At 50.1% G+C, this 27,075-nt stretch overlaps 1 protein-coding gene across 1 annotated transcript; it reads left to right on the plus strand.

The window, feature by feature from the left end:
* Positions 1-26,283, plus strand: NOL6 (nucleolar protein 6). Its single transcript, XM_088054652.1, has 25 exons — positions 1-309; positions 1,593-1,709; positions 1,974-2,153; positions 2,732-2,900; positions 3,657-3,791; positions 3,936-4,099; positions 4,314-4,434; positions 4,773-4,831; positions 4,991-5,092; positions 5,605-5,720; positions 6,099-6,276; positions 6,677-6,799; positions 6,955-7,103; positions 7,846-7,921; positions 10,165-10,305; positions 10,590-10,701; positions 10,907-11,061; positions 11,291-11,454; positions 11,899-12,051; positions 13,232-13,329; positions 14,211-14,335; positions 14,490-14,579; positions 16,645-16,842; positions 24,733-24,834; positions 25,915-26,283. Exons 1-25 carry the CDS (start codon positions 1-3, stop codon positions 26,062-26,064), a joined length of 3,486 nt encoding a protein of 1,161 aa, XP_087910778.1. The 3' UTR covers positions 26,065-26,283.
* The last annotated feature ends 792 nt before the right edge of the window (positions 26,284-27,075 follow it).

Below are 27,075 nucleotides of genomic sequence, written 5' to 3' on the forward strand. Positions count from 1 at the left end.
ATGGCGGTGAGAGGCGGCGGGTCCGGGGCGGGGGGAGCCCGGGGCTGGTCTGAGCCGAACCGAACCGAGCCATGCCGTGCTGTGTTCTCCCCGCAGGGCTCTCCGGAAGCGGCGGAGGAGGCGGAGCAGGGCCCAGAGCCCCCCGCCGGGGACGCGGTGCGGCGGGGGAAGAGGGCTGCCCCGACAGCCGCAGCCCCGCAGCCAGCCAAGCTGAGCCGCGCCGAGCTCTACAAGCCGCCGACCAGCGAGGAGCTGACCCAGCTGAAGGAGACGGAGGATCTGTTCCACTCCAGCCTGCTCCGCCTGCAGGTGAGCCGGGGGGCCGCGCACTGCCCGGGGGGGACCCGGAGATGACCTGGATTTCCGAGCTGCTTTCGGTGAAGATCAGCTGGTAACTAGATAATGGAATCATACAGCAGTTTGGGGGCCTTTAAAGATCATCTAGTTTCAACCCCCCCTTTCCCGCCGGGTCACCTACCACTAGACCAGGTTGGTCAAAGCCCCATCCAGCCTGGCTCTGAACACTTTGAGAAATCCGGCTTCTCTGGGCTTTGCCAGCGCCTCACCTGGCAGCGCATCACGGGGAAGAATTTTGTGCCAGTTTTTAATCTAAACCTACTTTATTTAAGTTCAAAGCCATTGCCCCTTTTCCTATCACTATATGCTCATAAAAAGTCCTTTTCCAGCTCTCTTGTAGTTCTTTTAGGTACCGGGACGCCACAGTAAATCTCAGAGCCTTCCTTGTTCTTGGGAACAATCCCAGTGCTTTTAGCCTACTTCATAGGATAAATCTTTCATCACTGATCATCTTGGTGGCGTCCTCTGGGCTCACTCCAGCAGGTCCCTGTCCCTCCTGTGCAGGGACCCCAGCTCTGGATGCTCCAGCTGGGTCTGAGCAGAGGGGCAGAATCCCCTCCCTCCTCTGCTGCCCACGGGGCTCTGGATGCAGCCCAGGACACGTTTGGCTCTCTGGACTGTGAGTGCCATGGCCGGGCCATGTCCAGCCTCTCACCCACCAGCACCCCAGGTCCTTCTGGGCAGGGCTGCTCTGGGTCTGTTCATGCCCAAACCAGATTCAACACCTTGCACATGGTGTTGTTGAGTTGAACCTTATGACACTCTCATCAGCCCACTCCTTGAGCTTGTCTGGGTCCCTCTGGATGACATCCCATCCCTTAGGTGGTTCTACCATTGATGATTTTTATGAGGAGCAGCTTTAATCTCCTAGCTCCTTGGTGGTGTCAGTGTCATCTCTAGGGCCTGATTTGTGGTGAGAACCTGTGTGGTTTCCTGCAGCTGATTCTCTGTCCTACAAACAGCTTTCCTGAGGGCTATGCTTGTGTGAATTACATGAGGGTTTTTTGCCTTGACCTTGGTTGGCATGGAGATGATTGTAGTCCAGCGCTCACAGAAAATTTCAGGAACTGATCAAACTGCCAGCTCCAGGCAGGGTTTATGGAGAATTTGGTGTGTTCCCTAGCTCAACAGCTGTCCTTTGCACCAGGCTCATGGTTGGTGCTGGATGATAAAGTAAAAGTCAGGAACAGTTCCAGTGTTACAGCTGCCTTTGATGGTCCTGCTTCCCTCTGCAGATTGAAGAGCTTTTGAAAGAGGTGACATTGAAGGAGACAAAGAAGAAGAGGATTGATGCCTTCCTCCATGAAATTAACAACCTGCTGAGCACCATCCCAAAGACTCCAGAAACTGAAGTATGTTCCAGGGTTATGGAGGAGGTGGCAAAACCCCTGTCCTGGATGGAGCAGGAGCTGGCTCTGCTGTTGCTCTGCAAGCAGAGCTACTCATGGCCTGTCTCCTTTAGGGGCTGAAAAAATAGTATTTTGCTTTTTCTTTGAGGAAAAAGGCGGGACACTCTTTAAGCTCTGAGTGCAGGTGTGTGTGGAGCGGGGTCTTGGTCCCTGCAGACCTGCTGCTGTTGATACTCAGAGCGTTTTGTGTCTCATGTCTGTTCCCAGCTCACTGACCAGGCCTGGCTTTCCAAGGATGTGAAGGTCCCGTTCCTGCAAGTGCCATTCAATGTCAAGGGAAGGTTCCACTTTGTGCCCCCATCTGAGCTGAAGGTGGTGGGCAGCTACCTGCTGGGCACCTGTGTTAGGCCAGAGATCAATGTGGACATTGCAATGACCATGCCACGGGTGAGTCTGGCCATACCACCTCCTAAATAGCTTGGGGCCTACCAGAGCCCTGTCCTCTCCTGCCCTCCATGACCCCTGCCCACTCCAGTCCTCAGTGAGATGACAGCATCTGAATATGCAGGGTGACTCCCACAAGCAGCTGGGGACTGTGGTCTGGCCTCTTGCTCTATCAGAGCTTGCAGCTGTTTGATCTTAGTTCCTCATCAGGATCTTCCTTCTCTCTGACTGGACTGAATTACTAGTTACCAGGGAGATGCATGCTGTCTGTTTTTTTACCCAATTGGACTTCTAACCCAGCTCCCAAGACTGTGTTACAGGGAGGGAGATGTTTGAATGCTGGTAACTCTCCTTGCTGCCCAGACTTGCTTGTAAGAAAAGCCTGAGACCAAGCACACCCTGTTTGCATGACTGCTCTCATCTCCTGCAGTCCTGGAGCCTGGTGAGCCAGCTTGGAGCTCCTTGGGACTGAGATAGGGCTGCCTCTGGGACCAGGGAGTGCTGTAGGTGGTGGAGTGCCTTGGGCTGAACTGAACTCAGCAGACAGGTGAGGTGGCATTGTCCTGTCCCTCTCTTCCCAGGAAATCTTTCAAGACAAAGATAACCTGAATCAACGCTACCACCGGAAGAGAGCCCTGTACCTGTCCCACATCGCACAGCATTTGTCCAAGGAGAAGCTCTTTGGCAATGTGAAGTTTGCCTACATGAACAGCAACCATCTGAAGCCCATCCTCCTCCTGAGGCCTCAAGGTGACATTTGAGCCTTGCTCTGGTGTGGGGTGTGACTGGGTACTGATGTTGGGTGGAGGGGAGTGGTGGTGATCTCATGCAATTTAACAGCCCTTTGGAGAGGGATCAGTCTGGGGCTGCCATCACAATTGGTGATAAATTTTGGGTGCTTCTCAGCTGATCTCTCTCTTCACCCAGAGTCTAGTCCTCAGGGTCTCTCCCCTTCCCAGTCTTCCTCTGCAGCTTGGCTGGGTTCTCTAGCCTTGGTCTCAGTGGCTAGCACATCCTGTGGGTACTTCCTGGAGTAAAAAAGTAAACCCTACAAAACACACCTGTATCCAGCACTGCCTTTCCATCCTGCTTTCCTCAGTCCTGTTCCTGGCTGTCCTTCTGTCTTCCCCAGAAACCTGTGTGCAGTCTGTCTCTTCCCTGATGAGATGATGTAGGATGCGTGGGCTAAGTGCTGCTTGCTCCCACAGCCCTCAGGAGATAGTGGGTTGGGATCTGGCACAGACATGACATAGCATGGCCAGGGCAGGCGGGGGTACCAGACTGGGCAGTGGGGAGGAAGATGGGACTGGGGCTTGAATTGTGTGACCTGAAAGTCATCACTGGCTCTGGGATGTGGTCACTCTCTGCTCTGAGATGATTTCCACTGCTGTGGAATTTTGCTGGGCAGGAGCTTTTGCCTTTGCCCAGGCTGGGAATGCTCTGTGTTTTCCTAATTTAATCTCTGGCATCTGTTCCTCCTGTACATCTCCCCTCGGGTGCTTACAGGCAAAGATGAGAAGATGGTCACTGTCCGACTCCATGCTTGTCCTGACTCGGGTCTCTTCAAACCCAGCCGCTTCCATCCCAGCAAGAACAATGTCCGGACTGCCTGGTTCATGGAGCAGAGCACCCCCAAAGAAGGTATGGCCTGGGGCTGGGGGAACATGAGGCTGTTTGTTTCAGGCAGAGAACACCCCCAGTACCTGCGGGTGGGTTCACTGCAGCCCTTTTCTGTGGGCAGGCAGTTGGTGGTTGGGTCCAACATGCTGTCATCTCCCCACACAGGAGCCACCGAGCCCCCGACCCCGCACTACAACAACTCCATCCTCTGTGACACAGTGATGCACTTCCACCTGCATTTCTTGTCTAACACAGCCACAGACTTCCCAGGCATGAAAGATGGCCTGGCCCTCCTCAAAGTTTGGCTGAACCAGCGGCAGCTCAGCAAGGTATGTCCTGTGCCAAGGTGGGCTCTGCTTACCTGGCTAACCTGCCTTTGGCCTGCTCTCTTTCCTAGGGCAGAAGGGTGGTGCTTTGGTCTTGGTGGATGGGGATGGGGCTTGTGGCTTTGCTTTGAGCTGTTTCATGGGTTTTGAGGGTTTCATGGAGGCCCCATCCTAACCTGTGGGTTGCCATGGGGTTGTGGTACCTCTGTTTTCACAGGGCTTGGGGTGCTTCAGTGGCTTCTTGGTCTCCATGCTTGTTGCCTACCTGCTGATGAAGCGCAAGATTGTCAAGATGATGAGTGGGTACCAGGTGTTGAGGAGCACTCTGCAATTCCTGGGTGAGTTTCCAGGCACCTCTCTGGGCAGTGAAAGGTTGTTGTTTCTGCACAAAGCCTGAACACAGTGGGGGAAGAGGCAGAGAGGTCATTCTGACTTTTCTTTTGTGCTGAGCCCCTGTGGGTGGGATGGACAGGAGGGGATGAGTCAATAGAGCAGGACTGGATGGTGCAGTTTGCAGAGAGGTGGGTAAGTCCCATCATAAGATGAAGGCTAGCATTGTATTGTAGCACTGTGGACGTTGTGAGACCTTGGTGGTATTGACACATAACTGTGCCACTGTCACCAGGGGGAGAGAGGTAGATGGTGGTGTGACTTGTTCCTTCCTGTCTGTCTACAGCTGCAACTGACCTGAGCGTGACAGGGATCAGTCTAGCCCAGGATGCTGATCCCTCCCTGGTAAGCAGCCCTCTGAGAGGTCTTCTGCCTATGTCTGTCTGTGATGCCACTGCTCCTGGGGTCCGGGATGTGCCTGTTGCAGGAATGGCAGATGGCAACAGTTTTGGAGTGTCTTGGTGTGATGTGCTGTAGCACTAAGGACCATGTTTGCTTTTCCAGCCTACCCTGGATGATTTCCACCAGGCATTTGAAGTGGTCTTTGTGGATCCCTCTGGACTGGTGAATCTCTGTGCTGATATGACTGCCAGCAAATACCATCAGGTACTGAGCAGGTTGTGGTGGCTTCTTGAGGTGCTATCTTAGGAGTGAGCTCAGACAGGCACAGAATAGTTAGATTCAAGGAGGATGTAGGAACAAGGGAGGGCATTCATTGTGGCTTTCTAAACTTTTAACATCTCTGGGTTTGAAGCTTGGAAGTGAATTCAGAGACTTAGATGTAGTGCTGCTGTACCAGTCTTGCTTGAGTGGTGTGGGAAAGTTGTTCCCCTCTTTGTGTGCACCTTTGGGTGAAGCCAAGCAGCTGTTTAGCAGCTATAACTCTTCTGAAGGAGAAAAAAAAAATTATCTTGATGTCAATGATGTCAAGAAGGGACTGTCTGGCCAGCAGTGAGAGCTGTAACTTGGCTTCATACTAAGGAATCAGGATGTGCTGCTGACCATGGAACTGGGCTGGCTCTGGCTGATGGGAGAGCACAAGTGATCACTGCTGGAGGGATTTGCTTTCCTTCTCCCTTTGCATTCATGCTCTGGCACTGCTTTCCCTCCTTGCTCAGGTTCAGTTTGAAGCCAAACACTCTATGGAGATTTTGGATGACCGGATGGTGGATGGCTTTCAGGTGCTGCTCATGACCCCAAAGCCCATGCTAAGGACCTTTGACCACGTGTTCCAGTGAGTCTCACTGTGCTGGTGGGGTAGTGCTGGGGAAGCCTGCTCAAAGAGGAGTGAGCTGCTTCTGGCTTTGGTGTGGGTTAGATTTGAACTTACCTGGTGGGAAGTAGCTCTGCTAAGCTCTGAGATAGGCACTGGTGCCTTCTTGCACTGGCCTGTTCTACTCTTACTGTCTAGATAGCCTCACAGAGGAGGGGAGCAATGTTTAAGCCTTGGAAACAGTGACCAGCGTCTCCTGGGATGCCAGAAGGCATTCTTGTAGCACCCATCCTGGGTTAGGACCCTCAGTTCCCCATTTTATCCATCCTCTAGCATATCCCTCTCTCAGAAAGGATTTGATGGCAGAGGTAGGTGACCAGCTTCTCTTTTTCTCTGTAGCCTGAAGCATGTCTCCAAGCTGCAGGGTACCTGCAAGAAGATGCAGCTGCTGAATGAGTTGATGGATCGGGGTGGGAACTACGTGGCTGCAGCCCTGCCCTTCGTTGTCTCGCTGCTGGCACGTGGTCTGTCCCAGAGAGCACAGCTTGTGGCTCACTCCCTGCCCCAGATCCCCGAGGTAACACTGCTTGGCAATGACACTGCATCCTTTGTAGTTTGTGGGGCTCAACTGTCTCTTGTGGCACTACAGAGCAAAGGGAGGCCATCCCTGCTTACTGGGGAAGGAGACAGGCTTGTCTCCTTTGTTGGGAATATGGAGCCTAAGGGCCTGCACTGGGCTGTGGGATGTAGCTGTGTTGCGTGGTCTGGGCACAAGTCCTAGCCCAGTAACGGGGCAGGTTGAAGACAGCTTTTCTTACCATTGGGGAGACCTGATAGATGAGACTTTCCCTGTCTGTGCTTCTCTGGGCACCTGGGAGAACATAACAGGAGGTTTATCTAGCATCCCAATATCCCAGCAGCTGCTGCTCCAGAAACCTCCAGTAACCTTGTGCTTCATGTTCCTCATTTTTCCACAGTGGCCAATTGATGCTGAGCCCCCAAAACACAAGGATGTTGGGCCCCTGACATTTGGTCTGCTGTTTGTCCCAGAGTTTGCTGCCAGCACGCTGGAGAAGGGTCCTCAGGCTGATCACCCCGAGGTGAGGGGAGCCCTGCTTGTGCTGAGTAAGAGCAAAGCTGGTGCTGTGCTGTGGTTGAAGACAGCTGGGAGGCTGGCTGGTGATCCTGGGAGGGTTTTGTCTGGCCCAGCAGTGACCTTTGTCCATGCTCTGACTTGGTCAGTGTGTCCCCACAGGCTTTGGAGTTCCGGACCTTCTGGGGAGAGAAGTCAGAGCTGCGTCGGTTCCAGGATGGCAGCATCTGTGAGGCTGTGGTGTGGGAGGCCAGCACTGTCTGCCAGAAGCGCCTCATTCCTGAGCAGATCATCAGGCACCTGCTGAAGCTGTAAGTTGCACTGAGCAGCAGCTGTGGGTTGCTCCATGTGTTGCGCCTGTCGTGTGTCCTGTCCCTGGTGACCCCATTGTCAACTTCATGCTTTGTGGGCTGTTGTGGGTTGTTTCAGATTTGTGAGATCTGGGAGTCATTTCAGTTGTCCTTACATTGTGAGCTGCTTCCCAAGAGCGGGTGGGAAGGGCAGGCACCTGGTGCTATAGCCTCTGCTGGATGTAATGCAAAGGGCAAGGAGGCAGCATAGTCTTGCCCTTATATGTGGATGGGATACTGGGACACTCTTCAGAGCTGGAAGAGAAGCTGTCTGGACCTTGCAGGACATTTTTGTGAAGTCCTCTGGGACCTTGTACTGGTTCACAAGATTGTGTCTTCCCTATGGCATTGGAAAGCCTCTGCAGCAGTTTATACCATCTGCCAAAAGTGAGGCCCTCTTGCACAGAAAGGAGGGTTTGTCTGTGCCTCTTTGTCCTGTGGTGTTGTCCTTATGCCTCTACCTCCTCTTTGAGGATGGGTCTTCTGAGGGAAGGCTGCTCATTGGTGGCTTTGGCTTTCCATCCTGTGAAGCTGCACAAGTTACTGGTCCGCTTTGGGTGGATTACTCGGGCAGGGAGGAATGGTCTTTTCACCAGGACCTTCCTTTAGAGAGGGATTGCTCATCCCTGACCCATGTAGTGTCAATAGGATCAATAGACTGGCATGTTGTAGCTCTAATTCTCTGTTGTCTTCTCCCACGTAGCCATGCGGATATTCCTGAGTCCTCCATCTGCTACACAGGAGCCCTGCTGGAATCTGTGATCAAGATTGGGAAAGAGGTACGATTGCTTCCCTGGTGGGGCTGGGGCTGTCTTCAGGAACAGCAGTGAGGGAATGGCTGTAGGGAGGTCATTTGAGTGGCACTGGGGCAGCTGGGGTTCCCAAGAGAATGTAGTAAGGGTAAGGATCTACCGAGTCTTTCATGGCAGCCAGTGCATAGCTGCTGAGATCCTGTTGCTTTAGCATCCCCCAGACCTCATTGTCCCCTGCAAGCACCCCACTGTCCTGTTTTTATTGCTTTTGTCTCTCTGTCCACGTGCCTGAGGATCCATTACTGTCTCAGAGTGCTCCTCTGGCTGCACCTCTGAGGTGCTGCATCCTTCAGGACATGGGCTAGACAGTTCTGTGCTGCCATCCCTTAGGTCCAGCTGGCAAACCCAGGAAAAGGACCTTTCCTGGCATATTGCAAAGTGCTAGATTGGGCTCCATCTGAATGTGCAGCTGAAACAAAGAAGCTCCACTTTCAGACAGAAAAGATGCATCTTGAGATGCATTGGCTGGGAAGTGTTCCTCACAACTTCTGCTTTCCAGCTTGTGAAATTAAAGTCTGGAGATGAGCCACGAGTACTTTGACACACTTCATAGGTCTTTTTGTACTGATGTCTTACGATTTTAGTGTTTATTTTTTTCATATGTTTGTAATCCTGCAATTCTTTAGTGTATAACTCTAAACTCCATACAGAGTGTTAGCTTCTGTCTTCACATTTTGGTCAGGCAAAACAGTTCCTTTCTAGTCCTGGGAATCAAGGAAACCTCACTGTCTCATGCCCTGAGAAATGTAAACAAAAGTGAGTTGTGGGGGAGCAAACTTGGGGTAAATGACCTGAAGCTGTGGTTGGAAGACTAATCCCAAATGTGCAAATGAACCAAACTTATAAAAGTATGAAAAATCCATGACCCATCATCTATTTTTGGGTGTAGCCCCTGGAAGGGCTTCATCTACCCAAAAATGTACCTGAAGGCCCTTCAATAAATATAATTTATACTTTTTATTTCCTTAATTTTGTCTGGCCTCTGTGTTGAGGTAGTCCCAAGATGGCATCAGTACAACCAGCTCTTTACCTGATCGTTGGGTAGAGGAAGAAATTGTTTCCTTTCCACTTTTTCAGATCAAAGTGGCATACATTTGATGGAAAGGACTCCTGTGCCAGGACCAGTTGTAGGCTGGGAAGAGTTGGGTGTCAGATTTGGGATGAGATGCTGGTTTTCACAGCCTATTGTGTGGTGAGGCAGGAAGATCTGTGTGTTGTGTCTCTTCAGGCTGGTCTGGGGTTAGCAGGGCTAATAACACCTCAGCCTGACAGGGGATGCATTTTTCTGGAGCCTGAGGGGTTCTTAGGAGTTCCATTGTTGCCAGTCCTTTTAGGAACAAGGGAGAAAGTTGCTGATGAGTGTGGGGTGGTGGGTATAGGGGTATCTGCTCCTCCAGCTGTTTGCATGCAGGCAGCCTGGGGAACTAGCAATGCAAGGATGTGTGTGATGAAGGCAGAGAAAGGGTGCAGCCACAGGCAGGACGGGGTTTGCCGTTTGTGGCACACCCCGCAGAGGGTGCTGCTGCTCTGCCAGAGAGCCCAAGCTGGAAAACCCCAGGCAGGCTGGCTCCTTGTGTGACTCTCAGCTGCCTCTGAGCTGGGTGGTTTGGTGTCACCAATGTGTCCTCCCTGTTCAGACTGCTCTGCTGTTATTTGGGGAGGTAGAGGCATAAGGACAACACCAGTTCTCCTTCTGGTGCTTCTCCGCTGCCCTCTGCAGGGTTCCTGTGATGCTCTGAATGTTTTGTCTTTGCTTCTGCCATGTGCCAGAGTTCTCCCTTGGCTAAGGATATAGTCAGTGGAGTTTTCTGTTAAGTGTTGCCTCTGTTGGCGTCATGGTAACTGCTGGGGAGGCAGTAGCAGGGCTCTCACCTTGCCAATGTGTGATCTCTATTCCCAGATTGTTCTTGGCTTCTCCTTTACTATAGTGATTGCTGGCAGCACAGCTCTTGGTGCTGCCTTAGTGTCTTGCAAAATAAATAATTTTATTTGCCTCTGGGATACCTGTGGCTGCTAGGGAGTCACAGCCTTGCCCTTGTCTTTGCTCTTTTTCTTACCTCCCCATTTTGCTGAACACTCTTGCCAGAAGCTGCTCCCTGGGGTGGCAGTACTGGCTCCTCGGAGCTAGATTGTGATGCCAGCCCATGAGGGAGGTGAGGTGAGTGCAGGAGCAGGGGAGGTACATGGAGGGGCTCTCTCTGTGTCCACAGGCACAGGGAACGGGTGAGGAGGCCATGGTCAGTGTTGTCTGCTCCTACGATGACCTGAGCCGCAAGCTTTGGAACCTGAAGGAGCTGCCGCTGACGGTGACGGCTGTGCAGGGTGTCCACCCAGCCCTGCGGTACACAGATGTGAGTGTCCCGGGGCATGGTCACTCGTGGGGGTCTGCAGGGAGCTCGGGTGAGGGAGGACCGAGAGAATGAGTCACTCCCTGGTTTTGTGGCTCCTGAGAGCCCTTAGGGTAATATGGTGCTTCTTCTTTGCTGTTCCATCCTTTGGGCTGTTATGCATGAGCTGACCAAAACCCCTGTACTGAAGGGCTTTGCTGGTGTGGGAGGTTTGGGTGAGGGGTATACACATTGCCAAAAGGTTTCTGTTCCCTGTTCTCAGTTCCTGGGTGGCTGTTCTCTTTCAGGTCTTTCCTCCCATTCCAATGAAGCCAGTTTATTCCTTCCATAACAAAAGCAAGCACTTGCTGTATCCTTCGGAAGAGAAGCCCTGCCCGGCCTACATAACCCCTTTGAAGAGTAAGTGGGGTGAGATGTGAGTGGGAGGTGGTCTGGTGGAGGGAAGTGGAGGCAAGCAGCAATGCTGGCTCTGTTATTGTTGTGTTGGTGTGCTGCAGGCAGGAGCAGAACCCTGGCTCCTCCTGCTGTAACCTGTAGTTCCATACATCCATCACCTTGTTTCTGTGTGGGATTCACTGACCTCCTGCTATTCCTTTGCCCCCAGTCATCTGCCACATGGAAGGCAGTGGCCAGTGGCCACAGGACAAAGGAGCCATCAAGCGCATCAAGGCCGCTTTCCACCTGCGGCTGGCTGAGCTCCTCCAGCAGCAGCACCAGCTGGTTTGCAGGCCTGCAGTCAACCACACTGACGTGTACAAGGTAGGGGGGTCCCCACAACCTTCTGCAGGCCTGACCTTACTGAGGTGGGGGGCTGTGGCAGTGGTCCCACTGGACAAAACCAGTATTTGGATGGTGGGCCCAGGAATGAGTGTGGTGAGACTGCATTGATGTAAGGATGCTGCTGTTGTCTTCCTGAGGGGCAGCATAACTCACAACATGCTGCTTACGTTGCCATCAAGCCTGACCTTGCCGTGTGCTCCCATCTCAGGATGGCTACGTTTTCCGCCTCCAAGTAGCCTACCACCGGGAGCCCCTGATCTTGAAGGAAGTGGTCACTCCAGAAGGGATGCTGAAGTACCAGGACACAGAAGAATCTCGGCAGCTGGAGCTGGAAACGTTGCATCTGCCCTATCTAACCAGCTCACTGCATGGGTAGGTGAGGCAAAAGGTGCCTGAGGGGGCAGAATGTGGGACATGGCTGGAAACCAGCATGGAGGTGCCCTTGGGTCCTGGAGGGTGATGGGTAGAGGAGTTTCCTGTGGGAAGTGGTCCTTCAGCCAACCTTGTGAGAGGCTCTTTGGAAGAATTAATGTGTGATGTGGATGGCACCAGTTGTCACCCTGAGGTCAGTGGTGTGGGGAGACAAATATTGACATGCAGCAGGGTTAGAGAGGAGCAAAAGGCAGCATTTTCCCTTCTTCCCTCCAAAATCTCAGCACCTGCTGAAAGTCTCTGTGGTTGTGATGCTGTGTAAGTGTTCCTTGCAGATTTTTGCCTCTCTCTTCTTTCTTGCCAAATGCCAAAAGGCATTTGTGGTGAGGCAGGTTGTGGGTCCTGGGGTGTGGGCTGAGCTGTGTCACGTCTCCCTCCTCACAGGCTCCAGCAGCAGCACCCTGTTTTTGGCAGCACTTCCCGGCTGGCCAAGCGCTGGGTCAGTGCCCAGCTCCTGAGCGACAGCATCTCTGAGGAGTGTGTCGACCTCCTTGTGGCATTTCTTTTCCTCCACCCAGCCCCGTTCACACCACCCAGGTGAGGATGAGGAGCCCAGGCTGGCCTGATGGGGATTTAGTGCCTACCACTACCTGGCATGGAGGGAAGGGTGGGATGCTGCTCAGGTGGGAGGTGTTGGGATGGTTCACAGCAGGGAGCATGAGGCCCCTCTGCTGCCGAAATACTGCCCCAAATCCTTTTGGGCATTGCTAGAAGAGGTGGAGATGCTTAGCACTGCAGGGCTGTGGCTTTCCCTACTCTGTGCACTGCAGAGAAAGGGGGAAGGCAGGTAAGGCTGGGATCAAGTGTTCTTGTGGCCTCTAGGTGCTGGTGGTACAACTGCAGGGTGCCTTGTGCCTTCTGGAGGACAGGTGAGGCCCCTTGTTCTGGGGGTGGTGGCCAGGATAAGCAGGGTGAGGGCTGTGTTGTGGCTGCCAGCATGCTGGGGCTCCTGGGTTCCCTAGGAAGGATGTTATGGTCATGATGGTAGCTCCAGTCTCCTTTCCTCATGGAGAAGACTTCCAAGGGAAGGATGAGGGGTTGGGCCCTGAAAAATGAATGGAGCAGTGTGTTGGTAAATAACCCCAGAGATCCAATTGCTTGCTGGCCCCTGGCAGACATGTTATGGGGCCCAGAGGAAGTGAAATGAAGTTAAAGGAAATGTTTTTGTTCTGTGTGGAGTCAAAAGGTTACTCTGCCCTGCACTTGGGGTGCAGTTTCCTTTCCCAAAGTAGCAGGAATAAATCTGATGCCTCAAATGCTTTCCTGTCTCCTAAAATAACAGAATCCCCATCTTCCCAGCTATCTGGCTTTGTGCACATGTTGTGTTGCAGGGGAAGAGGCACACTGGGAACTTGGCTGGTGTTCAGACCTGCAGCAGAGATGGGAGCAGCCCTCTCTCCACCTCTTCCTTGTTCCAGACCCAGCAGTCTGGGTGGGAAGAGCATCAGGAGATTAGGCAACTTGGGTGGGGGTGCTATGATTTACATTTTGCTGTTTTCTTTTTCTGAGGAATGAGGGAGAAGGGGAGAGAGACTTTCCCTGGAGATTTGGAAAAGGGGAAATGTCTCAAATTCATTCTGATCTTTGCTTTCCCATCACACATATCCTTTGTTGGGATGCATGTGGGTTGGGCCTTCACTAAGGCACCTCCAAATGCAGCCCTTCTTGCTGCCAGGAGAGCAAATGCTGATGTTGAACTGTTTTGTCCTTCTTGCAGCTCTCCACAGGTGGGGTTCCTGCGCTTCCTTAACCTTCTGGCAACCTTTGACTGGAGAAACAACCCTCTGATTGTCAACCTAAACACTGGCCTCACAGGTGAGCGGGCAGCAGGTAGGAGAGCTGCAACATGAGATTCTTGAGCACTCCTTGGTCAGTGCCTGGCTCCAAATCTCTTGGATACAGGAAGACATCATAGCCTGTGCGAGGGGCAAGGAGATTTTCCACTCCCGTGCTCCTGTCCTGTCATGTTTCACTTGCCTGCAGGATGGGTTTGGTTGTGCCTTGTGTGGTTTTCTTTTTTTCCCTGCCTGCCTCTGAAGAGGTGGGTCTCAGTGATGGTGCTCTGCTGCTTCTGGTCTTGTTGAAATCTGTGACAAGCGTGGGTGGTGTTGGATGTGGTGTTGTCTTTGAAGCCCTCTGTTCCTGCCCTCTAGTGTTTTGCCTATTGTCTTTTGGATACATGCTGAAGCCACAAGAGACCATGGAATTGTCTTGGCTCTGCAAAGTCATGGGTGAGGGAGGTGGTTACATTCAGCTTTTAAAGCTGATTTACAGAAAGTGGTAAAGGTGTTTGGGAGGGAATTGGGTTTTGAAACCTGGTATTTTCCAAAGTGCCCTCCAACTTATTTTAAAGAACTAAAGAGCTATTTTTTCCCCACTTGAGGGGAAATAAAAGACAAAAGACAGAACACTTTGGATAATACAGACTGTCACCAGCTTATAATGTGAGTTTCCAGCTTGTGTCAGTCTCAGTACCTGCCATGCCCACATGAGTGGGTTTAGAGCAAACGTCCATTTAATGGGAGTGAGGTACAAGCCCATGGTGAAGGAACCCTGGTTTCACATGGACTGTGGGATCAGAGGGTGGGAGAGGATAAATCCTGTTGTGCTGCCCTTTTCTGGCTGTGATGGGGGTGAGGAGGTCAGAGAGCTGTGGATGGGGCAGAGCATCTCACCTGTCTCCCTGCCCTCTCCAGATTCTGAGTGCACAGAGATCAAGAACAAGTTTGTAGCAGCTCGTTCTCACCTCCCTGTTATGTTCCTGGCCACCCCCAAAGACCAGGGGAGCTCCATGTGGACCCGGGAGCGCCCCTCAGCACAGGTAAGCTTTTTCCCTTTGCCTCCTGTGGCTGCTGGCTTGGGCCAGTTGCCTGCTGCTGGTGCTGGAGCCAGCTCTTACAGCCCCATGAGGGAGGGGTGTCCCCGTTATGTGCAAGTCTGCCAAGTTTTACCCTCTGATTTCCTTCCCTCCCCAGATCCTGCAGCGCCTTGTCCTGCTCGCCCTGGAGTCTCTCCGTGCCCTGGAGGAGCAGCTTATGGCCCCACTCAGCGACCAGGATGTGAAGGTAACCCCTGGGGCAGCAGCACAAGAGTTTTCAGGCTCTGGCTGAGCAGACTGGACTTCGGTGGTTGTTGCTGGGATGTGTTAAGAGGCTTCAGGCTGTGGCCATGTGGTTGCCCTGGGATGTAGAGCTGCAAGGACGGGAGGAGGGAGGCTGGTGCCCCTCTGTGCCACACCCTCTGCTTCTGGGGGACCCAGCTCTGCAGTGCAGCTTGGGGTGACTTGGACAAGTTTATTCTGTATTCTCTGGTTTTCTCAGGGCATGAGCAAACCTACAGTATTCCTGTGCCAAACCAGTTGTATGTCCATGACTGGATCAAATGGTTCCTCTAGGAGACTGTTTTGGAGTAGCTGTGGAAATCTGGCTTGTGTGCTCAAGTCTAACCAAGCTCAGGGTGTTGGAGGTTTTGGCAGGACAGTACCAGGCACTTGAGGATGATGTTATTTTGGTTTGAGTGGAGGAGTAAAGCCCTATGTAGTTTAATCCTCTTCAGTTTCTCAGTGATTTCATTCTTTAAGCAAACTAAAACATCCATTACTGCAATGGGCCTGAGAGATGTATATTTATTTGCCCTTTGAAAGGAGACACCTGTGTTTTGAAGGGTAGTTTGGTGGTATACCAGGTAGTAAACTAGGAGATTGAAGCTCAAAGGACTAAAGAAGCTAAGCAGTGGTTATATATGGCAGATTCACGTTAGAGACAAAAAACCCCAAACTAAAACCAAAACCAGAAAGCAGCATATACAGTGGATTTTTTTTTTCTGCCTAGGTAATATAAAAAGGACTTACTGACACTGCTTTCTATTCTGCTTTATTTTACACTGGAAGCATTATGAGGTGAGGATGTACTTGAGGCAGTAGCAGTGTGTGTTACAGGGCTGTGAAGGAACGAGGCATGTCCAGAGTGTTGCAGTTGCAGTGCTGGCCCAAGACTGAAATTCAAGAGGCACATTGTGAGCTCGGATGGTTAGTTTCTAAAACAAGCTGTCACCTGGCCAGAGCAACGTCCCAACACCTTGACTCAGCCTCCTTGAGCCTCCTTCTTCCTCCCTTCCATTGTATTGGGTATATTTCTCATTGCCATGGAATTCCTCTGGTCCATGCTAGTATCCTCCCAGGCCTGTGATGTTGCTTAGGGATAAATATGGGATGCTGTTTGCAGAGCAGAGCTTGGGGCAGGGAGGAGGGAAAAACCTTTCCAGTTTAGTTTGGAGTTGCCTCCTTTACAGTTGCCTCCTGTATCTAAGAGAGTGCTGGAAGCTGGTTTTATTGTCTTTGCATTTGGGACATGCCTGGTGTGGTGAAGATGCAGAGGTGGGTTTGCTCCCAGGACACACACAGGAAGCCATGGACTTGGTCACTGGGTGGGACAGGGGTTCTGTGGTTTAGGACTAGGACTAGGACTGACTCAGTGGTGGTCACTGATGTTCTTCATGTGTATTCTCCCCAGCTTGTAAACCAGTTCCAGGCAGTGGGTTTTCTTCCAGTGCCAAGTTGAGCAGCGTCCCATGCCTCTGTTCACGTCTTTGCATCATTTGTTCAATTTGAAAATGTACACATAGTTTTGGGTTTTTTCCATTTTAATGCAGCTGTATCCACATCTAGATCCTGCCTGTCCAAATATTTATGTCCCTGGGACTCCTCCCCTCCATTAACTGGGTTTTGCACTCACCCTCTGCCTGCTTAATGGAAGATGCTGTTGCCTTCTGGGGCAAATCCTGGTGGACAGATGGGGCCATCCTGTTACTAAACAGCTCCTTGTTGCTCAGATCCTGTTGGCTTCTCGATTCCCCTCTTTATCCTGAGACTCTGCCATGTGCAGCACAGTTTTCTATTTCAGCTCACCTCTTTGTGTCTCTCTCAGTTGCCCACCCCACTAGCATTTACTTAGGTAGGCTTCCTGGGGTCTGTGGCAAACTTCTAACATTAATCTCACAAAAATTTTTCTTTGGTTTACTGCTTCCTAAGGAGAAGGAGACAAAATGCAAACAGGGACTTGGGAAATGCCTCTTACCTCTCCTGCTTGCTTGTGTCCTGTACTGAGTAGCACTCTTTGTTTCTCTCTGCAGATGGTCTTCCGCCCTCCTCTGGACTTCTATGATGTCCTGATCCACCTGAATCCAAACCAGATTCCTCGGCACCTGGAGAGCGTGGACCGGCCGGTGAAATCAGTTTCCCGTGGCGTGGTGAAGAACAGCTCTGCCACAAATATCCTCTTTCCTGTGGTGGATTATGACCCCGTGCAGTTGTACCTCCAGGAGCTGAGAGTAAGCTTGGCCTGCTGGGGAGGCAGATGGGCTGCCTAAGGGGGAGCTCCCTGCTGGTGTTTGGATTCCTGCTGCTGCAGGATGGGGCTGGTTACATCTTTAGGTATTTGCATGGGATGGGCATTGCTTCTCCAGCAGAAGTCTTGGTGAGTGCACCATCTCCTTCATGGAAATGGGAGTGCTGTTGTGACATGAGTATGAACACAGATGCAAACCACCAGGAGGTTTTGCTGAAGAAGTTTGTATTCAGCACAAAAGTGTCTTTAATCCATTTGTCTCCAGTCAGTTAATTCACTTTTCATGGCTTCTTGCACCGGTTGTGTGGTGTGCATGACTGGCGGTAAGCACACACAATTTCTGGGGGCATGTACAGGTATCCATGATGTGGTCCCAGTAAGCTTTCTGCTGTTAGGCCAATGGCTGTGTGAGCCAAAGGAGATCTGTATTGGTCACAGAGTAGTTTCTCTGTGTTTGGCCACATGCATAGCAACAGAGGAAATTGGTAATGTAGGAATATGGAGAACATCAGTACCCAAAGTCATTGGCTGTGTTTTTTTCCTCCATGAGGCCAAGCCAAAGCCTTGCAAGCAGGTTAGAGATATGCAAGGGGCTAGATGAGAGCAGTGATCCTCCCTGGATCTGGACAGCCTGTTGTGCAGCACCTGGCACTTTGGCCCTTCGCAGCTTCAGATGTGGCAGCTGGGTTAAATGTTAGTGTCAGGTGTGCAGAGAGGTTGTGGTGCCCTCTTGTCAAAGGCTGCCTTTGAAGTGCCATCATCCCTTACTGATAGAGTGCTGTGAGCGGTGTCAGAACTGTAAGCATGGGAATCTAGGCTGGCTGTGGGGGTCTCTGGCCCTGTTCCCCACTCAGTGGTGCCTGAGTTGAAAGTTCAGTTTAGGCTGGAAGATTCTGGGCCCTTTCAGTTCAAGCTCCCCTTGCACCTTAGGAGCTGGGCAAAGAAAACTTACAAGGGTTTCTTTGAAGGTTTCCTCTTCATGGGAACATCCCTGTTACCCCCCAAGTGCGTGGTGACTTGTGCCCATGTGAACCTGCTGTGGCTTCAGCAGTGCTGCCAGGTCTGCCAAGGGGCAAGCTTAGTCCTCCTGTCAGCCACAGCAGCTTGGGGCAGTCTTGGGTGGTGTGGAAGTGACAGACAGGGATGTGTGAAAGGCCTCTTGTTTCCCTGCTAAAAGCACTGCTTCCTTAGCTGGAAGGACATGTGGGAGAGGAGGTGCCCAGTGCTCTCCTCCCTTTGAGAAGGAAGGTGGACCTGGAGGTCCTGCAGGCATGTTGTAGAAAGCACTGGGAGATTTCTTGGGGCAAGAAGGAAGGGAAGAAGCATCCTTCACAAGGGTTTTAAAAGGGGATATGAAACAGGTTTGGAACTATGTGCTCTTTTGCTTTCCTTCCTGGTGTCTGAGATGTCATATCAAGACCAGCCCCTCGCTTTTCAGTGATGAACGTTTGACCGGCTGCCATGAAACCATGCACAGATTTGGGTAGGAAATGGAGTTTTTTAAGTCTGAAATCCTTCTCCACCTAGTGCTGGAAGTGGGTTCTAGAACTGAACAGAGCTTTTCAGCAGCTGCCAGGGCACTGGAGATGCTTGGGGACAGAGCCTCTGTATCTCTGAAGGGGTCAGGGCTAAGCAACCTTCATGGAAACCTGATAGAAGGAAGACTGCTTGCTTGAGAAGCTGGAGGATGCTGGATGAGCTGACTGGGAGAGCTGTCTCTTTGGGGAGGCCATTAAATGCTTGCAGCAGGTCTGGCTGTAGATTGAGGCAATCAATCAGGAAACTCCTTGGGGTTTATAGGATTTTTTTATGCATTACAAATTGATGACAGTAAGTGGCTCTGGAAGTGAAAGGTAGAAATTTTCCTGGAAAGAAGCTTTCATTAAACTTTAGGGAATTATGATTTACTTGGTCCAGTCAATAGTGACATCCAAATTGCCTGAATTTTGCTTTTTTTTTTTTTTCCACTGCCTGTTTTTTTTTTTAGTACAGTTTATGATAGACTAGGAATTGGGTTTGGTCAGGTTGCAAATTACAGCTGCTCCCAAATCCAGTATGCTAACATCCAAATGAAGAAAGATGGATATGAGCAAAGGTCACATTGCCTGTTGGAAGCAGTGCTCATTCTCTTGGTGTCCCTTGTTTTTTGACCCGAGGGTTCTTAGGAGGGAACAGATCAGGAATTGGTTTCCGCTTTCTCTGAAGAATGAGCTGTGGGGCAGAGAGCCTGAAATCTGCCTCAGCATCCCTGTCTGTGGGGCTTTACTTTGTCTTTAAGGCTCTTAGATATGTTCTGTTCTCTTGTATCATATTGGAGATATCCCACAGTAACAGTTTGCTTGTCAGTCATAGCATCCAGATCAGTAGTGGGCAGTCCTGAAGGAGCTGATGAATATCTGTTTTTCTAGGCAAACAGGTGTTTCTTTTCCTGGAAAAATCGCAGAGGTGATGCTGTACATGGTCTCAGAGAGCTTAGCTGTATCCAGTTAAGTTAGAAGGCCTCAAAAGCTGATTTTGCAGTACAAGACCACTGCTAGCTGGTGATGCTGAGCTGTCAGTAGAAAGTACTCCATCCATTAGAAATCATCTGGCTTCATGTCTCAGCATACTGATGTTGTTGCTTAAAGGCAAGACCTTTTCGTCAACTTTGGCTTTGCTTGGTAGCCTCTCCAGCACCTTTTTATTTTTCCTTCCCTGGCTCTTGCTGCTCTAAGCAGTGTTCAGTTCCTCCTTGTCCTTTGGGCTGGGTGCCCTGGGGGTAATCCAAACCCTGCAAGAAGCTGGTGCCAGAAAGGAGCGTGGTGACAGCAGTGAATCCTTATGAGAGATCTTGGATGAGAAGGCAGTTTGGATGCAGAACTCACTGGACTTGATTCAGAGTACTTTGCTCTCTCTTAACAGCACAGACCACAGAACTGAGCAACTGGGCTGTAGCCATGGTGGGTTTGTAGCGACAAAAGGAGACATCTGCCACACAGATGCTTTGGGATTTTGTGTTCTTCTGTGGGCAGAAAAGAAACATCTTCCCTGTACTGAAATTTCCACATAAAAACAGGATTTAAATGCCTTGGTGTTTTGATTGAGTTGAGAGGGGCAAGGGAGTAGCTTCTTCCCCTAGTTTGGATTAGTAACCAGGAAATCCACTCTTCTGTCCAGCCTGTTTGCCCCTGTTCCTCTAAAGTCAAAGGGTTTAGCAAGGCAGCAGCCCTCTGGAGCTGTAGGACTGCTGTATGCCTCTTCCAGGGAGCTTAATCAGAGTAGAAAATGAGAGGAGATGTTGAGTCCTGGCTGCTTTAATTTTTCCTGCTTCAAGGAGATGTGCTGCAGGATGTGGCCTGAGTTGCTCGGGTGCCTGGGAGGCTCTGGGTAGAGATGAAAGGCTGGCTGTGGGATTCCGGCACCAAATTCTTCCATTCCAGAACAGATCTGATAGAAAAGGCCTGTTCTGTGATCCTGTCCAGATGAGAAGGCTTTGCAGACAGACACTTTTGAGGGAAAGCAGGTGCCAGACATCCCACAGAGAGGATTTCCCTGGAAATTCAGCCCATCAACAGCCTCCCTGCCACTTGGAGTTCAGAGCACCTTGTTGAGCAAACCCTGGATTGGCTTCTGGTGGGAATTCTCCAGCAAGGCTAAATTAAAGTGTCTCAAATGAGGTTCCTGTTGAGGCTCTGATGTGACTGCTGATCTGTGTTGTGGTGGCTGTGGAGCTGCAGAATGCCCCTGTTTGCTGGGGTTGTGGTGTGAAAGGGCTTAATCTGTGCAGCTTTTGCTCCAGGGTGACTTGGCCATCCTCTGGACTCGAGACCATCCAGAGGACACAGGGCTTGTGGATATGCTTGCCATGCCCATCTGCCTGCATTCTGGAGCTCACAAAACCCAAAGGCTCTGGTCACCTCTCTGAGCTGTTCACTCATTGTGGGGTAAATTGGGTGAAGCTGCTTGTGCCATGTCCACCTGCCTGTCTGTTATGGCTGTTAACAGGCTTCACATTTCTTACTGGGTCTTTGGTCTCCAAGTCACTGATGGGACGTGCTGTCATTCACTGAGATTTAGGTTTCTTGGGCTGCACATGAGAAAGAGCTTGTGGCAGAGGAGCTGTCCATCTTGTGAGATCTTTTCTGTGTGGATGAACAGAAAAATGTTTCCTGCTTTACTATAAATATTATTAAAGTAATATTTTGCATTTCTTGCACCTCAAGACCTATTGGGAAGACTTGGAACCCTTTCTACCTCCCATGGTGTAAAAATGTGTCTCTTGCTCATGTTAGAAAAGAATTAATGACAATAAAAATTCTATGTCTCCTAAAATATGTAAGCCATGATTATGTGATGTAGCTGGAATTGGTGAAATCTTTCCAGGTCAGTCTGCTCCCTTCCTGTTTTGACTGACAGGGCTGACTCTTCCTATGGTGGCACCAGGTAGACAGGGAAAAGCTGAAAAAAATCTTGTGGGCTCTCATGTCAGGCAAGAAACTTCCTGTCTGTGTCTGTGCCCTTGGAAGGGCAGAGGTGTCAGGAAATCAATCACCTGCTTTCAGGGCTGCAGAGCTGCCACGAGACCCGTAGCATGGTGCCCAGGGCTAGGAGAGGGTACATGCACATGTGTGTGTACCCACTTGCTCAGAGGGGCATCAGCCCCATGTGTCCTGTGACTTGTGGCTCCATTTCTTCTATGTTGGTGATGCCCTCACAGAGGCTGTGTAGGGTTTGTTGTGCAGGAAGTGACAGAAGACTTTTGTCTCAGTCTTGTTGGATTGATGTGTTTGCTCATGCAGCCAGGAGGACATGGCTGCTTCTTTCCTTTATGCATTTCTTTCCTGCTGCCCCAAACCCCCAGGACAAGGACGTGTGTGTGGCTCTCAGGTGGAAAAGTTTGCTTAGTTTGAAATCAGTTTGAAACCTTTCATCAGCTGAATCCCAAACCTAATGGTTTCCCTTGTCTTTTGAAAGAAAGTCACGGAGGTAGCCCCAGCCTGGGGTTTTTTGGACGGTGCTGCTTGCTGTGTTGGGCTGTGGGGGAGGCTCTCCCTGTGTCACATAACTGAGAGCATCAGGGCAGGTCACAGTAAGGTGACAGAGACCTCAAAATGTTAACCACAAAGGTAGTTGGAAGCTTTAATAGGCTTTACTTGGTTTTAGGTGGGTTCCTTGGTAACAGCACTTAAAATGCTCTGAGCACTGAGCAAGTGTTTATTGATGCATTTGCCTTCTGAGCTGCTGTTGAACCAGGAAATTCTACTGTAGGACACGTTTCTGTGTGCAGAGACCTCCCTTAAAAGGCTCTTCCAGCAGCTGTGATGCAATGAGCCTAATCTCTTGGTAGGAGCAATGAAAAAAATGGGTGGATAAAGGGACAAATGGAAAAAACCTTATCGCTAAACAACAATGTAGATACTTAAATAATAGATACTTAACTAGCAACAGGTAGATACTTAACAATATAGATACCTAGCGGATACTTAACTAAATTACACTGAGGTCCTTGCAAAATCCTGGTTTCACATGGAGCTGCTTAATCTGGTAATCCCGTTTTAGATACAGGTATTAGAGTGTACCATTACATTTAGGAATGGTACACTCCATTTCTCCACCTTTTCCATTCCTAATAACCCAGATGGTTTCTTACAGAACTTGTTATAATCTTTTTCCAGGTGCCTTGTACACCTTCTCCCTAGACAATGAGGCCTTTCCAAATTGAAGCCTTGAGCTTGTAGGTCCCCCAGTATGTCTGTGAGATGGGAACCAGCTGTAGGTCTTGTTGATGGCAGGGATTTCCCTGGGCCTTGAAAACTGAACTGCAACCAAAGATAGAGCAGCTCAAGAAGGGAACAAATGTAGTCCCTGCCTTTTCTCCTTTTTCTCTGAAACTTTTTTTCCTGGAAGAAGGTGTTTGCAGGCTCAGACAAGTCCAGTGACACAGGGAAGAGATCATGGGATGTGGAAAGGAGGGTGAACTGTTTGCTTTTACTCCCCAAGCCTCTGAACAAACAGGAGTGCAGTGACTAATACACCTGACCCTTTTAATGCTGCAATTTCCCAAGAACTCCACAGCTTGGTAGGCCACTTTGAAGCACTATCACATGGATGATGCTGGGAGCAGGACAAATGCTGGGATTTTGGAATGAATGCCATCCTTTTAACATCTGCCCTCTACTTCCTGCTGTCTGGGGAAAAAAAAAGGCCTGGGTGTCAGGCCAAACAGTGGTTTTATTGGGAAATCAGCTGAGCCTGGGAGGGTTTTTTTACTGCAAATGCTCCTGGCTTCTGCCCAACAAGATGCATCTGTAAAAAAAAGTGTTCTCATAAGGAGCATTGCATGGCACTGAAGACCTCGCCCTACAGAGTAGCTGGGCTTTTTCAGGTTCTCACATGCTCTGCTCCCCTTTGGTTCAGAAAGCTGCACGTTGGCGGTCAGCGTGCCCTGGGCTTTACTGCTGTTCCTCCACCTTCCCCTCCTTCTTGCTCTTTTCTCTTTGGATAAAGGAGGAGTCTTCCCTGTTGACTGGGCTCTGAGCATAACCCATTGCTCCCAGCATAGAAATGCCAGGGTGAATTGACTCTTTCTGAATGTATTTTTAGACAGTGGTGTTTCTAGCCAGTTAGTGAAATAATGCCTTGACCAGGCTTGCCCCTGTGCAAGCCCATGGAGTGGGATGAGTTGGCAGTTCTTGGGATCTTTCAATCTTGATGACCTAATTTTGTTGCCCTCTGTGAGGGCATCAACAGTCCAAACTCAATCTGAAGATTGCAGACACCACCACCCCTCCTTGCTTATCAAGGATCACTGGTGACACCAACCCAGTCCACCTTTTTTCCCTACTGCAATCCTGGTATGTCTGTACAAGAGCTCATCAAAACTTGTCTTTGTCCATCAAAATGTTGATTTTCTTTTCATGCACATCCTCATGAAAACCTCATGATACAATGATGCCAGCTGAGACCTTTCTTGGTAAAAGCTGGGAAGCTAAGGTGATGGAGAAAGAGGGCTGAAGAGGGAACAGAGGCTCTGTATTCTGGGCAATAGTTTGTTCTAAGGCTGGTGAAACCCTGTGCAGAAGCTTTTCCTGTACTGATGTTGGGGACTGTTTGCTCAGCCTGGTAAATATGTCTTGTTGCTTGGTGTTGATCTCCACCGAGATAAACGTGTATCAGGGAGCAACTCCTTGGCTGTCAGCTTCTTTCAGGGTACACCTCTTGATCTCAACATGTTGGGTGATGAGCTGTAGGGCCAGACTTCTGGGTTTGGGAAGTTGCTTGCACACAGCATTGTTTCCTTCTGCTGTGATGCTCCTTGCAGCCCTGGGAATCCAGCTCGTGTGGGCTTGGGGGAAGCCAGGATGGGCTTCAGTCATCCCTTTGTGCAACATCTCTCTTTGATCTCTGCTGCCCAGCACCACCAAAGGAGATGCTCACTGAAACCACTGCTGAAACAGAAGGGGCAAGGAGGACAGATTCCTGCAGTGCTTCCTTTGACCTTTCCACCTCTTTGCACCCCACAGAACATTGTGTTACTTAAAACCTCTGCTCTTATGTGTCCTTTTATGGATGAAGTGTTGACAGCTCATGCGGGGTTTGTCTTGGTGGAAGGAGCTTTGATACTTTGGTTGCACGGATTGCAGAGTTTGAGATGCTGGCCTCTGGTTTAAGGTTTGTCTTTGGTGCCATGAAATGTACTGTGGCAGGACTGCCTGCAGGTAGGGCCTGGCTTTTTCTGTCTTGTGCATTGTGAAATCTTGGATATGGTTGCTGGACACTGGGAAAGTACAACCTGGTAGTTCCAGGTCAGCTGATGGAGGACCACAGTGAGGGGCACTCAGTGGATTGTCACTGAGGGGTCACTGTGCTTAACCTGTGTTTGTTTTCTACCCAGGATGCCTTTGATGATCTTGCCTTGTTCTTCTATGACAAGCATGGTGGAGAAGTGATTGCAGTTTTGTGGAAACCTTTGAGCTTTAAGCCTCTGCCTTTTAAGGTGAGTTTTTGTCTCTGCTTTAAGCTTCATGTTACCTATATACCCTGAAAGTTTGAAGGGCTTTTTTTTTTTTCCCTGCATGGTGATTGCTTTGTCCAGCTCTCATCAGCCCCAAAACCATTTGAAAAGTGGAGATCATAGTTCTGCTGCTTCTTAGAAGGGGAGGAACCAAGACAGGGCTGCGGCCACAATGCCTCCAGTCATCAGCAGAACTGAGAAGGGAAATAGACTATCTGTTGTTGTGGCTTTGGGATCTTACCAGAAATACCCAACCCACAAGAAGCCCAGGTCCAGAGTGCCCATGTCCTCATTGATGTATGGAGCTGTTTTCCAGCTGCACTGTGTGGGCTGGCAAACCCTAGAGGGTGGTTAAAGCAGGTGTGAGGCACGCTGGAGTGATTCATGCTGCTTTCTATGAAGGAAAGACGCAAAGAAACCGGTTACTCATGGCTCGGAGCTGGCAGCCCAGGCTCTTCTGCTGTCAGTCTCTGGGTGATTTATCTCCCCTCTCTTCATGGCCAGAAGGCATTGGCCATTCTGCCTGGCTGCTGTTGTGAAACCCGGTTATTCACAGTGGTGAAACAGAGGAGGAGGTGCTTGCATCGGAGCAGAGTCTGACTGGATTAAACACAAGGGTTTTGTTTTTGCCACTGTTGGAACCAAGGTCTTTACACCCACCAAAGAGCAGAGCAGAAGCAGCTCTTACTCAGCCTTGTGCTATGATTCCTTTTGCATACTCCTTGTGCCCTGCTTACCAGGCTCTGCTGTGCATCTGCACACTTGTCATTCCACTGTACCTCTGGCCATTAATTTGCTTCCTGAATTCCTTTCAGTCTTTGGACTGTGACTCCAGGGTAAACCTTAAAAGGGGCTTGAAAGGTCACTTTTGCACTTTGTTAGCTCTAAAAATGAGCACTGATATTGTTGAGAAGTGAAACTTGTAGAACTGGGTGCAGTGGTGAAGCAGGGTTTGGATGTGACAAGGCAGGAGAGGCACTTCTCTTGCTTGGGGCTGACAGAGGTTGCAATGCAACTCTGAGCAGGTGCTCCCATTTGTGCAATATTTTCTGTGTCCTGCAGGCCTCCAGCATGAAAGGAAGGAAGGTGACAACTCTGAACAACGAGCTGGTCTGCATTCCCAATGTGGAGGCAATTCTGGAGGACTTTGAGATTTTGGGAGAAGGCCTGGTCAAAAGTGTGGAAGCTCATACAGAGAAATGGACAATCTGAACCCACTGAGAGGTGTCAGAGTGGCCTGTCCTGAAGCAGTGTGTTTCCTCTGGGTCTGTTCCTTTCTATCAATCAGTCCTAGAAGAGCCTTTTAGGTTTCTAATCCCAGAACTGTATTTTACTCTTATTTATCTTTATATATATGGTTCAGAAAAGCAATGACATCTGTTATTGTTTTCAAGAATACAAATGTGTTTTTATTTTGAAGAAAACATAAAGATGGGATAAAGTTTTTGAGAATATTCCTGTTTCTTGTTCATTGTAGGAACTGTGTTCAGTGTAGCTGTGTTCACATGAAAATGTCAAGGTCTGAAAAATATAGGTAAGGTGTGCAATGGAAAGGCAGTTTCCTGGTTTGGTAGGGAATTTGTATGAGATGCTGCTGCTGCTTTAAGGGTTAGCAAAACCAAAAAAACAGTTAAAAGAATGACCAGGTTATTCCCTTCTGCTGAGCCCCAGTGAGGCAGATTTGGCACGCTGTTTTCAGTGCTGGTTTTCCCAGTAAAAAGGAGACATGGATACTGGAGCAGGTTCAATGAAAGGCAGCAAAGACAATAACAGAATTGAAGACTGTCATGTAGGGGAGAGAGTGCAAGAGCCAGGCTAATTCAGCCTGGAGAAGGCTCAAGGGGTTATTGCCAATGTGTTTTAATACCTGGTGAGGGAGTAAAGAAGATGGATTGGTGCCAAATGATGGGGGAGAGGGGTAAATTGAAATGCAGAAAGTTCTGCTTAAAATGCTTTCTTCTTACCATGAGTGTGGTTAAACAATGGCACAGGTTGCCCAGGGAGGTGGTGGAGTCTTGGTACTTTATATTCAGAACCCAGCTGGACGTAGTCCTGGGTAACCTGCTTCAGGTGACCCTACTCAGAGCAGGGATCTTGAGTTATTTCTCCCATGTGGAATGAGTGTGAGGACTCCTGGTAAGGGAAGAGAAGAAAATAAGTTGGGGCAAATGCACCTGTCCAATACCCTTTTCTGGTGGAGGCAGAACACATACTCCAAGAGCA

Source organism: Pseudopodoces humilis, chromosome 4 (assembly GCF_049639895.1).
Source record: "Pseudopodoces humilis isolate 2021_Gansu_Grassland_sample_001 chromosome 4, ASM4963989v1, whole genome shotgun sequence".
Classification (NCBI taxonomy): domain Eukaryota; kingdom Metazoa; phylum Chordata; class Aves; order Passeriformes; family Paridae; genus Pseudopodoces; species Pseudopodoces humilis.

Bases quoted from the DNA above. Each gene is read 5' to 3' on its own strand.
- NOL6 (XM_088054652.1), top strand. From the start codon at position 1: ATGGCGGTGAGAGGCGGCGGGTCCGGGGCGGGGGGAGCCCGGGGCTGG. The intron at 4,832-4,990 runs GTAAGCAGCCCT...TTGCTTTTCCAG, and splicing joins AGGATGCTGATCCCTCCCTG to CCTACCCTGGATGATTTCCA. The intron at 7,922-10,164 runs GTACGATTGCTT...CTGTGTCCACAG, and splicing joins TGATCAAGATTGGGAAAGAG to GCACAGGGAACGGGTGAGGA.